The sequence below is a fragment of the Choloepus didactylus genome, chromosome 12, assembly GCF_015220235.1.
Source record: "Choloepus didactylus isolate mChoDid1 chromosome 12, mChoDid1.pri, whole genome shotgun sequence".
Taxonomy (NCBI): domain Eukaryota; kingdom Metazoa; phylum Chordata; class Mammalia; order Pilosa; family Megalonychidae; genus Choloepus; species Choloepus didactylus.
The window spans coordinates 101,696,452-101,710,775 of NC_051318.1; the positions used below are offsets into that span (position 1 = coordinate 101,696,452).

General features: G+C 38.7%; 1 protein-coding gene across 2 annotated transcripts in view; it reads left to right on the top strand.

Annotated features, from left to right (window-relative positions):
- Positions 1-14,324, top strand: part of WDFY2 (WD repeat and FYVE domain containing 2) — a 204,084-nt gene that overhangs the window by 134,191 nt on the left and 55,569 nt on the right. For both annotated transcript variants that reach the window (XM_037800667.1, XM_037800666.1), the window contains exon 4: positions 528-582. In XM_037800667.1, the coding sequence (XP_037656595.1) occupies positions 528-582 (55 nt within the window). The remainder of the gene's footprint in view (positions 1-527; positions 583-14,324) is intronic.

The following is a 14,324-nucleotide window of genomic DNA, read 5'->3' on the forward strand; positions in this document are numbered from 1 at the left end:
TGTGCCAGGTGCCCTGGGGATACAGGGATAAGTAAGATGCAGCCCAGAGAAGCTGGGTGTGAGTAGGGAAGTGGGAATAAAGTGCTGATGTTAGAAACAGAACCTTAAAATACCTGATTTATTTTTCTGGTAGAGAATTGCCATCCATTTGCTCACTGGCCAGAGCCTCGCAAATTTTCATCAATGGTAACAATTGAGAGAAGAAAAATGGTTTTAATCAGGTTTATCTTCCAAATTGACAGCATCAGGGTTCTGAACTTGATCCAGTTCTCTTCTCAAGCTTACACGCACACGACAACAGCCAACTTAAATGTTGTAGGTAACGCTTAGGATAATTGCCCTGGATCATAATCATGAATGCTGCTTTAAAGAGGTACAAAAATGCTGACTTGATCGGCAAACTGCTAATGTTAGATGTAATTCAGTGGTGATGTTTGTTTTATATAATATGATTTTACTGAAACAGCATTATTCACTGAAAGACTTTTTTTTTTTTTTTTGCTTAATAATTTTCTTTTCTTTTGTAGGAGTTTCTTTTGTCAGAAGATTACAACAAGATGACTCCTGTGAAAAACTATCAAGGTAGGAAATGAGAGCAGTGCTTTCACTTAACTAGATTTGAAATATTTCTTGGTGGCCTCCACTGCCACGAGACAGTACCTACTTTACAGTGGTCCGGAGGGAAAAACAGAACAACACCTCTTGGAGGCGTCAGTCCCAGATTTTGAGTTAAGCTGAGGCCCGAGACTCTGGGCGACCTCCCTTTGGGGCTGGATCCAGGCCGCCGTGACTCCCAAGCTCTGGGCTGGGCCCTCAGACAGTGCAGCAGGGGCAGGAAGGGGGCCCGTGTCGGGTCCGCTGCTTCACACGGGGCTCGTTTCACACTTGGTTAAAGGTTTTAAGGTGCGGGGAGTATTCATTTTCTGTCAGGGAAAGAAGGACACAGTGTGTCGTGGACAGTGGCCGTGTGTACCATAGACCATTCCCACAGTGTAGCTCAGGAGCGGCTTTTGCAGGGGACATCCTTATCCCGAGCAGCAGTGCCGTGGGCCGGAATATCGGAGGTGTAGCATTCAGGGGTCACGCCATCTCATCTTTTGACCTCTTTCAACTCTGAGTGATCATCAAGCCTCTCTTTGACTATCTCCAGAGACGTAGCAACCCATTCCAATTTTGGAAAATTCTAAGCATTTAAAAAGTTCTTCATTTTTGGATTTTAAGCCCAAATTCCTTTTCCTATAGCTTGATTTTTTAGCTTTTTTGCACATCATTCATCAGATATTTATTGAATATCTACTGTGTTCCAGTAGCTGAGGATTATAATGGTGAACAGGACATGTATAGTGTCTGCTTATAAGCTGTTTATAGTCACAGGGAGGATACAGGCAGGTAAATGGGCCATTAAAATGTCATGGGATAGATGCTAGAATGGTTCCCTCTTTGCTCAGCCTATTGGAGCTACAAAGACTAAATACAATCTCTTTTACACATGACAACATTTTAATTATTTTAAAACATCCATGAAAGCTCCCACCCATGCGTTCTTCCACTTTTCCTTCCGTTTGCCTTCTTTTTTCCCCTTCTTATTTCCATCTTAAACATGTTACATTTCCACTTCCTTCTTCACGTGACAAGAGGTTCAGCTCTTTAAAAAGGTTTTTCCGGTTGTCTTGGTCACAGATCCTGGACATTGTGCTGTGCCTTTAGGGCCGTGTTACGGGGTGGCACAGTGAGCTAGGCAGCCTCTGAGATGACTCCTAGTGCTCTCCTCCCCGGTGTTCACACCCTCCCTGGAGAGTGGGCTGGACCTAGACTATGGCAAGTGACAGACCTCGCCTCTGAGAGCAGCTCACACAGAGACCGGGGCTCCCGTCTCGGCGCCCGCTCTCGCTCTCCCGCTCGCTCTCTCTGAAGGCAGCTGCCCTGTTGTGGCCTGCCTTGGGGAGAGGCTCATGTGGCAGAGAACCCCAAGGAAGGCCACCAGTCCATGGCTTGCCGGGCCCGACCCCCTCAGCCCAGCAGCCCGGCCAGTGGGGGCAGATCCTCCCACCCACCATGGGGCCTGCAGATGAGACTCCGGCACCCAGCTGCAGCCCGTGGGAGACCTTGAGCCAGAGACACCAGCTCAGCTGCGCCACAGAAACTGTGAGATAATAAATGTTTACTGTGTTAAGCTGCTGAGTTTTGGGGTAATATACAGATAACTGATGCACACATGCAGTCAATACGTACAAAATAATATTTCCTTCCTCTTCTGGGCACTGTCTTTCTGATGTAACGGCTAAACTTTCTGGCAAGGCCTTTACACTGTTGGCATGTATCAGGCAGCAACTCAAACACTCCTCATCAGTTTTCACTTAGATGTTACCGGCTGGGTCTCCTCTACTGCTGAAGGTGGGTCTTTTGTTTGTTTTGTTTTGTTTTGTTTTAAATTGTGGAATATAACATATTTATGTAGAAGTGATAGCTTTCCAAGTGCAATTTAACAAGTAGTTAGCAAATTTCAAAGAATATTATGGGTTACAGTTCCACCTTTTCAATTCTTTCCTTCTAGCTATTGTAATAGCTTAGCAACTAGGAAAAAGAAAATTATATAGAGATTCAGTATTCATAATCCTTTGTTAAATTCCGTCTCGTCTGTTGCTAGCCCTTCCTCTAGCTGAATCACTTTCCCAATCTTCAGGGATGTCTAGGCAGTGACCACCCTAATCTGTTCATGTTGAAAAGGTGTGTTGACATTATGGGGAAGGGGGCTGCATCTGGTTGATGTTCTTGAAGAGGCTGTTGCCTCTGGGTTTGGGGACTTAGCTGGCACAGGAACACTCTGGAGGATTTAAGTTTCTGAAGAATAAACTTAGTGAGTGAACTCTTACAGAGTCTCAGACAGGGATCCAGGTATTCTTAAGGGTTTTCGGGAATATTTTTGACTTGGGCTTATCATACTGTGGCCATTTGGGATGTCTAGCTGGAGCTTGCATAAGAGTAACCTCCAGGGCAGCCTCTCAACTCTATTTGAAAATCTCTTAGCCACCAAAACCTTTTTTTTGTTGCCTTTCTTTTCCCTCAAAGCTGTTTTTTGGTTTTTCATTGTTAGTCTAAATGCTGGACTTCATGTCTGTTATTGATCATCTCATTTTACTTATCAAGATATTTTGAAATTCTGTTTGTATTACCGTAAATACGTAAGCATAAAATAGGTCTTCCCCCAAGTCTTTGTTAAAGATCATTCTTGGCCCGGCCGGTGCACAGATGATGGGCATTCCACTCTTCCACCGGGGATCTCGGCTCTCTCGTGTCCAGCCCATTTCATGTACATCTAACTTTAATAAATTATAGCTCATGTATTTCCATTTTGTCTAGAAGGCGATTATAAAAAAATTGAGAGCTAGACTACCATTAAAACCCTCTCAGCAAAAACACCTAGAGGCGATGATAAAATGACAGTTTTTGTTGTTCTTTTTGATACAAGACTAAACTCCTGAGGGAACGAGAGGACGATTCCCAATGCCAGAAGCACGGAGAGGACCGCCGGGGTGATGTAGCTGTGGCCTGACACCGGGCCGTCCTCGTGTGCAGACACGCCCTTGGGGACAGGAGATGAGGCCTCGGGCCTGAGTGGGGCGGAAACCGGAAACGAAATACACATCGAAAGCTAAAACCAGTAAGGGGTTATAACCCCAGGAGGACAGGACTAAAACCCTCTACCCAGTGGCCCAGAAGACTACGGGGAAATTCATTCTTAGCCCCAACTCTCAATGGCAGGGAAGAGTCTCCCACAACTAATCAGAACCCTGACTCAGACCTGTCGGGCTTGGAGTCCAAATTTAAATCATTCATGTGGTGATGGAACTTCCACGTTAAGAAATGAGCAAAATTTGTTCTGGGCTAGTGATACCTTTCAATAAATACAAAATAAATAAAAATAAATATTGGAAATAAATGCAAAAGCTCTCTTCAGCAAGACAAATCGCACAAAAGTCCCACAACAGAAACGAACCCTGCTTAAGATGAATTTATAATTTTTTAAAAATTAGAAAACTGAAAAGGAATCAATCAACCATGAGTGACTCAGCAGATACCCACAAACAGGAGGTTTAGAGCACTAAGGATTTGAGATAATAGTTTACTATCTGAAGGAGACCATAGTACAATATTGTAAATAATTCAAGAAATCAAAGAAGGTGTCGAAGCCAGAAGGAAATTTTAAAAACTGGAAAACAGAAAGGCAGATTTTTCCCCCAATTTTATTGAGATTTATTCACATACCGCACAAACCATCCACAGTATACAGTTACTGGCTCACAGTATCGTCACATAGTTGTGCATACAGCCCCACGATCAATTTTAGAACATTTTCATTACTCCAGAACAGAAATAATAATAAAAAATTAAACCCAAATCCCCTTACACCCCTTTTCCCCCACTAATGTTGTCCCATAGTCAACAATAGGAAAATTGGTGTAGTAAATTTGGTGTAGTAAATTTGTTGATGAAAGAATATTAAAATATTACTATTAACTATAGTCCATAATTTGCCATAGCTGTTTCCCCCATATACCCATCTATTTTTTTTTATTTATAGTAGTTCATGCCAGAACTTATTTATATTTGTAGTTTTAATCAGTGACATACATGACTTTAAGCAACCACTTTCAATCAAATTCAACTACAATATGGCACTATTACTTATAGTTCCAGTAACAAGCTACCATCACTGCTATCCATTCTCAGACATTGAACTTCAACCTCATTAACAGTTCTGTACATATTAGGTAACCACTCCCCCTTCTTTGCTTCTGTCTAGAGATACCTACAGAAGGACCCTATATTCCACGTTTTAAGACTCTGGGCTTACAAGTTCTGGTTAGTTCATGTTAGTGAAATCATACAATATCTGTCCTTTTGTGTCTGCTTATTTCAGTCAGCATTATGTCCTCGAGGTTCATCCGTGTTGTCACATGCTTCAGGATCTCATTCCTTCCTACTGCTGCGAAGTGTTCCATCGTATGTATATACCACATTTTGTTTCTCCACTCATCTGTTGATGGACCCTTGGATTGTTTCCATCTTTTGGCAATTGTGGATAATGCTGCTATGAACATTGGTGTGTAAATGTCTGTTTTTGTCACTGCTTTCAGATCTTCTGGGTATGTACTGAGTAGCGGAATTGATGGGTCAAAGGGCAACTCAATATTTAGCTTTCTGAGGAACCACCAAACTGTCTACCTCAGCAGCTGTACCATTTTACACTCCCACCAGCAGTGGATAAGTGTTCTTATTTCTCCACATCCTCTCCAACATATGTAGTTTCCTGTTTGTTTAATAGCGACCATTATTATAGGTATGAGGTGATAATTCATTGTGGTTTTGATTTGCATTTCCCTAATAGCTAATGAAGATGAACATCTTTTCATGTGCTCTTTAGCCTTTCGTATTTCCTCTTTGAAAAAAATGTCTTCATATCTTTTGCCCATTTTATAATTGGGTTGTTTGTCCTTTTATTGTTGAGTTGTAGGATTTCTTTATATATCCTGGATGTCAGACCCTTAACAGATATATGGTTACCAAATATTCTGTCCCATTGAGTTGGCTGCCTCTTCACCTTTTTGGCAAAGTCCTTTGAAGCACAGAAGTGTTCAGTCTTGTGGAGTTCCCATTTATCTGTTTTTTCTCTCATTATTTGTGCTTTGAATGTAAGGTCTAAGAAACTACCTCCTATCACTCACTGAGTATTGAAAGTGTTTCCTTATATTTTCTTATGAGTTTTATGGTACTTGCTCTTATTTTTAGGTCTTTTCTCCATTTTGAGTTGATTTTTGTATAGAGTGTGAGGTAGGGTTCTTCTTTCATTCCCTTGGATATGGATATTCAGTTCTCCCAGCCCTGTTTATGGAAGATGCTTTTCTGTCCCATTCACTGAATTTCCAGGCCTTATCAAAAATCAGTTGAACATAGATCTGAGGGTCAATTTCTGAACTCTCAATTCAATTCCATTGAGCAGTATGTCTGTCTTTGTGCCAATACCATGCCGTTTTGACCACTGTGACTTTATAATAAGCTTTAAAGTCAGGAAGTGGAAGTCCTCCCACGTCGTTCTTCTTTTTTAGGATGCTTTTGGCTATTTGAGGCCCCTTTTCCTTCTAAAGAAATATAGTTAACTCTTCCAAGTCTGCAATGAAGGCTGTTGGAATTTTGATTCGTATTGCATTGAATCTGTAGATCAGTTTGGGTAGAATTGAAATCTTAATGACATTTAGCCTTCTTATCCATGAACACAGAATGTCTTTCCACCTATTTAGGTCTTCTTTGATTTCCTTTAGCACTGTTTTGTAGTTTTCCATGTATTGGTCGTTTACATCTTTGATTAAGTTGATTCCTAGATAACTTGATTCTTTTAGTTGCTATTGTTAATGGAATTTTTTTCTGAATTGCCTCCTTGGTGAGGTCATTACTAGTGTATAGAAACACTACTGATTTTTGCTCATTAATTTTGTATCCTGCCACTTTGCTGAATTTATTAGCTCAAGTAGCTTTGTCTTAGATTTCTCTGGATTTTCCAAATGTAGGATCATTTGAAAATAATGAGCATTTTACTTCTTCCTTTCTGGTTTGGATGCTTTTTATTTCTTTTTCTTGCCTGTTCCTCCAGCTAGAACTTCTAGCACAATGTTGAATAACAGTGGTGATAGCGGGCATCCTTGTCTTGTTCCTGATCTTAGGGGGAAGGCTTTCAGTCTCTCACTGTTGAGTACAATGCTGGCTGTGGTTTTTTCATGTAAGTCATTTATCATATTGAGGAGGTTTCCTTCAATTTCTGCCTTTTGAAGTGTTTTTATCAAGAAAGGATGCTGAATTTTGTCGAATGCCTTTTCCATGTCAATCTAGATAATCATGTGATTTTTCCCTTTCAGTTTGTTAATGTGTTGTGCTACATTGATTGATTTCTTGACTGAACCACCCTTGCATGCCTGGAATAAGCCCCACTTGGTCATGTTGTATAATTCTTTTAATGTGCCATTGGATTTGATTTGCAAGTATTTTATTGAGAATTTTTTTTGTCTGTATTCTTTAGAGAGATTGGTCTGTAGTTTTTCTTTATTGTAGTATCTTTTATTGGGTTTTGGTATTAGAGTGATGTTCACTTCATAGAATGAGTTAGGTAGTGTTCCTGTTTCTTCATTTTTTTGGAGGAGTTTGAGCAGGAATGGAGTTAATTCTTGGAATGTTTAATAAAATTCCCCTGTGAAGCCATCTGGCCCTTGGCTTTTCTTTGCAGAGAGGTTTTTGATGACTGATTGAATCTTTTTACTTGTGATTGGTTGGTTGAGGTCTTCTATTTCTTCTCAAATAAGTATAAGTTGTTCCTCTGTTTCTGGGAAATTATACATTTCATAAAAGTTGTCTAGTTTGTCGGTATACAATTGTTCATAATATCCTCTTATGATTTTTTAAAAAATTTCTTTGGGATCCATGGTAATGACCCCTCTTTCATTTCTGATTTTATTTATTTATATCTTCTTTCTTTTTGCCTTTGTTGGTCTAGCTCAGGGTTTGTCAGTTTTGTTGATCTTCTCAAAGAACCAACTTTTGGTTTTATTGATTCTATTGTTTTTTTGTTCTCCAATTCATTTATTTTTCCTTTAATCTTTGTAATTTCTTTTCTTCTACTTGCTTTAGAGTTAGTTTGCTGCTCTTTCTCTAGTTTCTTTAGTTTTTCAGTTAGGTCTTTGGTTTTAGCGCTTTCTTCCTATATATATATATAGAGAGAGAGAGAGAGAGAGATGTATTTTTTAATTGAGATTGTTCACATACCATACAACTTTCCAAAGATCCGAAGTGTGCAATCAATTCCCATGGTACATCATACAGCTGTGCATCCATCACCATATCAATTTTTTTTTCAATTTTTAGAACATTTTCATTACTCCAGAAAAGAAATAAAGACAAAAAAAAAGAAACTCAAATCCTCCCATGTCTCCATTGATTCATAGTTTTGGTATAGTACATTTGTTACTGTTGATGAAAGAATGTTAAAATACTACTAATTGTTGTATATAGTTTGCAATAGGTATGTATTTTTTTCCTATATGCCTCTCTACTATTAACTTCTAGTTATAGTATCATACATTTGTTCTAGTTCATGAAAGAGAATTCTAATATTTGTACAGTTAATCACAGACATCGTCCACCATAAGATTCACTGTTTTATATAATCCCATCTTTTAACCTTCAACTTTCCTTCTGGTGACATGCGTGACTCTGAGCTTACCCTTTCCACCACCTTCACACACCTTTCAGCACTGTTAATTATTCTCACAACGTGCTACCATCACCTGTGTCCATTTCCAAACATTTAAGTTCACCCTAGTTGAACATTCTGCTCATAATAAGCAACCACTCCCCATTCTTTAGTCTCGTTCTATATCCTGGTAATTTATATTTCATGTCTATGAGTTTACATATTATAATTAGTTCCTATCAGTTAGACCATGCAATATTTGTCCTTATGTGTCTGTCTTATTTCACTCAATATAGTGCCCTCAAGATTTCTTCATCAACCCATTTTTTTAAGATGGTTTTGTTCACACGCCATACATTCCGTCCTAAGTAAACAATTGTTGGTTCTCTTTATAGTCACTTATTTATGTATTCAGCACCATCGCCACTATCTATGTAAGGACATCTCCATTTCTTCTGCAAAGAAGGGAGGAAGAGTCAAAAGAAGGCAGAGAGACAAAAGAAAAAGAAAAGAGAAAGAGAGAGAGAAAAACAACATGACAGCTAGAAAGCAACAAAAGGAAAGATAGCATTAAACTAAAGTAGAATAAAGAGTCAGACAACATTAACAATGCCAGGAGTACCATACGCTTCCCCTATACCCCACCCCCATATGCATTTAGCTTTGGTATATTGCCTTTGTTATATTAAAGGAAGCATAATACAATGTTTCTGTTAATTATAGTGTCTAGTTTGTATTGATTGTATTTCCCCCCAATCCCACCCTCTTTAACACCTTGCAATGTTGACATTCATTTGTTCTACCTCATGTAAAAACATATTTGTACCTTTTATTACAGTCATTGAGCATCCTAGGTTTCACTGAGTTACACGGTCCCAGTCTTTATCTTTCATCTTTTGTTCTGGTGTCCCACATGGTCCTCACCTTCCTCTTTCAACCATACTCAACAGCCATCTTTGTTCAGTGTACTTACATTGCTGTGCTACTATCTCCCAAAATTGTGTTCCAAGCCTATCACTCCTGTCTTTTCCTTTCTGTCTGCAGTGCTTCCTTTAGTGTTTCCTGTAGAGCAGGTATCTGGTTCACAAACTCTGTCATTGTCTGTTTGTCAGAGAATATTTTAAGCTCTCCCTCATACTTGAAGGACAGTTTTGCCAGATATAGGATTCTTGATTGGTGTTTTTTCTCTTTCAGTGTCTTAAATATATCACCCTACTTCCTTCTTGCCTCCATGGTTTCTATTGAGAAATCTGCATATAGTCTTATCAAGCTTCCTTTGTATGTGATGGATCGCTTTTCTCTTGTTGCTTTCAGGATTCTCTCTTTATCTTTGATGTTTGATAATCTGGTTATTAAGTGTCGTGGCATAGGCCTATTCAGATCTATTCTGTTTGGGGTATGCTGCACTTCTTGGATCTGTAATTTTATGTCTTTCATAAGAGATGGGAAATTTCCATTGATTATTTCCTCTATTATTACTTCTGCCCCTTTTCCCTTCTCTTCTGTTTCTGGGACACCAGTGACATGTAGATTCCTGCTTTTCATTTTGTCCTAAGTTCCCAGAGACGTAGCTTGTATTTTTCCATTCTTTTCTCTATCTGTTCTTTTGTGTGTAGGATTTCAGGTTCCTTGTTCTCCAGTCCCTGAGTGTTTTCTTCTGCCTCTTGAGATCTGCTGTTGTATTGTTCCATTGTGACTTTCATCTCTTGTGTTGTGCCTTTCATTTCCATAGATTCTGCCAGTCGGTTTTTCGAACTTTCAATTTCTACCTGATGTACACCCAGTGTTTTCATTATACAGTTCATCTCTTTTGCCATATTTAACCTAAACTTTTTGAATTGATTTAGTATTAGTTGTTTAAATTCCTGTGTCTCAGTTGAAGTGGAAGTTTGTTCCTTTGGCTGGGCTATAACTTCATTTTTCTCAGTGTAGGTTGTAGTTTTCTTTTGTCTAGGCATGGTTTCCTTGGTTACCCTGATCAGGTTTTCCCAGACCAGAACAGGTTCTGGTCCCAGAAGGATGAAATACTCAATATCCAGTTTCCCTGAGGGTGTGTCTTAAAAGATTGGTACCTTTCAGGCCTCAGGTCACTGTGCTTTTCTGCCCACCAGGTGGTGCCTGTCAGCCTGTAACTCCAGACTGGTGTAAGGAGGTATGGCCCATGGCTGTTTTCCCACAGGCTCTAGGGTCTGGTTCTGAATGGAAGGCAGGTAGTAGAGCTGGGACCCACCTCTTTCCTTTTAGGGAAGATAGACCCCCTAGGGAGAGGTCATTAGCATTTCAGTGGTCCCTCTCTGCCTGTGATATCTCCACCCTCGTCTGGGTCAGAGCACTGGGAACTGAAAATGGCTGAGGCTTTCTCCACTGAACTGAAACAGGGACAGAAAGTCCCCTTTAGCACCAGTCTGCGGCCACCCTCCAGCTCTCCAAGGTCAGTCGTCACCCTAAGCCTCTGTCTGCTTGTTGGGGATTCGTAGCTTGTATTGAGCAGTCCACCTTTGTTAATTAAAACCTCAGTTGGAGCTCAGCTGAGCTCAGAGAGAGCTACTCTCTAGCATCCCAAGGCTTTGCAGCTTGGGCCGTGGGGGAAGGTGGCTCCCGGCTTGGATCTGCACTTTTTACTTACAGATTTTATGCTGTGACCTCGGGCATTCCTCCCAATTCAGGCTGGTGTATGATGAGTAGACAGTCATGTTTGTCCCCCTGCAGCTAGTCCGGAGTATTTACTAGTTGTTCCTGGTTGTTTATTAGTTGTTCCAGGGGGACTAACTGGCTTCCACTACTCTCTATGCCGCCATCTTAGAGCCTGTTCTCTTCCTTTTAAATGTAGGCATTTAGAGCTCTTAATTTCTCTCTCAGCACCACCTTCACTGCATCCCATAGGGTTTGATATGTTGTATTTTCATTTTTATTCATCTCCAGATATTTGCTGATTTCTTTTGCAATTTCTTCTTTTACCCACTGATTGATTAATAGTGTGTTGTTTAACCTCCATATACTTGTGAAAGTTCCAGTTCTTTGGTGGTTATAATTTTCAGCTTCGTTCTGTTATGATAAGTGAAAGTGCTTTGAATAATTTCAATTATTAAGACCTATTTTGTGCCCCAGCATATGATCTATCCTGGACAGTGTTCAATGAGTACTTGAGAAGAATGTATATCATGGTGGTTTGGGGTGCAACAATCTAAATATATATGTTAGGTCTAATTCATTTGTAATATTGTTTAGGTTCTCTGTTTTCTTATTGATTCTCTTTCTGGTTGTTCTGTCCATAGAGGAGAGTGGTGTGTTGAAGTCTCCTACTATTTTAGAAACGTCTATTGCTCCCTTTAGTTTTGCCGGTGTTTGCCTCATGTACTTTGGGGGTCCTTGATTGGGGGGATGAACATTTATGATTGTTATTTCTTCTTGGTGAATTTCTCCTTTCATTAATATATATCGTCCTGCCTTGTCTCTTATGACATCTTTACATTTAAAGTCTATTTTGTCTGGTATTAGTATAACTACTCCAGCTTTCTTTTGGTTACTACTTGTATAGAATATCTTTTTTCATCCTTTAACATTCAACATATTTGTATCTTTGGGCCTAAGATGAGTCTACTGTAAACAGCCTATAGATGGATCATATTTTAATCCATTTCAGGCAGATTTTTAAAAGAATCAAATAGAACATCCAGGTATGAAAAATAGAGTCAATGAAATTTAAAAATCAGTGGGTAAATAGATTAGACATTGGGTGAATCGGTGAAATGGTAGATGGATTTCCTGTTAGTGGAGCCACATCTTCAAAGTACTGAAAGGAAAAAAAAAAACATAGAATTTTATATCCAGTGAAAATACCTTTCAAAAGTGAAGGTGAAATAAAGAGTTTTTCACACATACAAGAGCTGAAAGAATTCACCACCTGTAGACCTACACTAAAAGAAATGTTAAAGAAGGTCTTTCGGGAAGAAGGCAAATGATACAAAGGAAAATCTGGATCTACATAAAGGAACCAAAGGAATGAAGAGCACCAGAAATGGTAGCTGTAAGATTTATTATTATTATTATTTCAATCTCTTTAAGAGACAATTGGCTTTTTAACTGGAAATAATGACAATGTAGCATGGGGTTTATAACACGTAAAGTTAAAATGAATGACACAGTAGCACAAATGGACAGGAGGGGAGAAAAGCAGACTGTTGTAAAGTTCTTATGTTGTAAATGAAGAGCTATCTTATCACTTGAAAGAAGGCTGTGGTAAGTTAAAAGTGTAAACTATAAACCCTAAAGCAACTCTAAAAATAACGAATCAAAAAGTTACAGCTATTAAATCAACAAAGGAGATAAACTGGAATAAAATAAGTATCAATTAATTAAAAGAAAAACAAGGCAGAATAAGAGGGGAAAGGGAACAAAAAGCAGTTGGAAAGATTAGAAAACATACCAAAATACAGATTTAAACTTTAATGATGTCAGTAATCACATGAAATGTAAATGGTCTAAGGACAATTCAGAGGCCTTTTTTTTTTTCAGATTGGGTGAAAAAGCAAGACCCAAATATAAATTGCCTACAGTAAATGCATTGTAAATATACAGGCAAAAATATGTTAAAAGCAAAGTGATGGAAGAAGATGTACCATGTGTACAATAATAAAAAGAAAGCTGAAATGGCCCTATTAATATCAAAGTAGATTTCAAAGCAAAGATGGTTACCAGGGATAGAAAATCACTTCATAATGATAAGGGAGTCAGTCCAAGAGGACATGAGAATCTGAAATGTCTGTGCATCTATTAACATAGCTTCAAAATAACATAAAGAGAAACCTGATGAGACTTCAGGCAAAAGACACATCTACAGTTATAGTCAGAGATTGTAATACCCTTCTCTCAATAATTAGTTGAAGACACCAATAACTGGTAGGCAAAAAATCAATAAGCATATAGAAGACTTGAATAACACAATAAGCCAGATCGCCCTAATTGACAGCTATAAAATGCCCCATCCAACTAAAGCAGATTACACATTCTTTTCAAGTGCACACAGAACATTTAACAAGATAGACCATATTTGGGCCTTAAAACAAGTCTCAATATGTTTGAAAGGATTCAAGTTGTACATAAAGCATGTACTCTGACTAAAATGGAATTAGAGCAGAAATAAGTAACAGAGAGATCTCTGGCAAATCCCTGAATATTTGGAACCTAAATAACAAACTTTTATATAATTCGTGAGTCGAAGAAATCATAAGAGAAATTAGAAAGTGTTTTGAACTGAATGGAAGTGAAAACACATCATGTCAGAAGTTATAGGATGCTGCTATAGCAGTACTGAGGGAAAATTTATAGCACTAAACACCAATAATACAAGAGAAGAAAGTGACCTCAGCTTTCACCTTTAAAGAAAAGCAAACACAACCCAAACTAAGCAGAAGATAGGAAAGATCATAGAAACTCATGAAATAGAAAGCAGAAAACAGTAGAGAAAATCCTTGAAACCAAAAGTTGGTTTTTTGAGACCAATAAAAGTGATAAACCTTTAGCCAGAAATAAAAAGACAAGACACAAATTATCAGTATCAGGAATGAGAGAAGTGACATCACTACAGATTCTAGGAGTATTTAAAGAACCATAAGGAATATTATGAACAACTTTGTGCTAAAAAATTTGACAGCTTACAGGAAATGAACAAATGCTTGAAAGACACAAGCTAACAAAGATCACTCAAGGAGGAATAGATAAGCCCAATACCGCTATATTTATTATAGTTAAAACCTTTCCAAAAAGAAACTCCAGGTCCAGATAGCTTTACAAGTAAATTTTACCGAACAGGCAAGAAAGAAACAATAGCAACTCTACATAAACTCCTCTGGAAAATCAAAGAACTGCAATGCTTTCCAACTCATTCTGTGAAGCCAGCATTACTGTGATAGTAAAACTAGACCAAGACAGTAACAAGAAAAGAAAACTACAGGCCAATATCCCTTACTAACACAGATGCAGACATTCTAAGCAAAATCTCAGCAAATCAAATCCAGCAATACTGTATATAAAAAGGGTAATACATCATGACCAAGTGGGATTCATCCCAGAAATGCAACCTTGG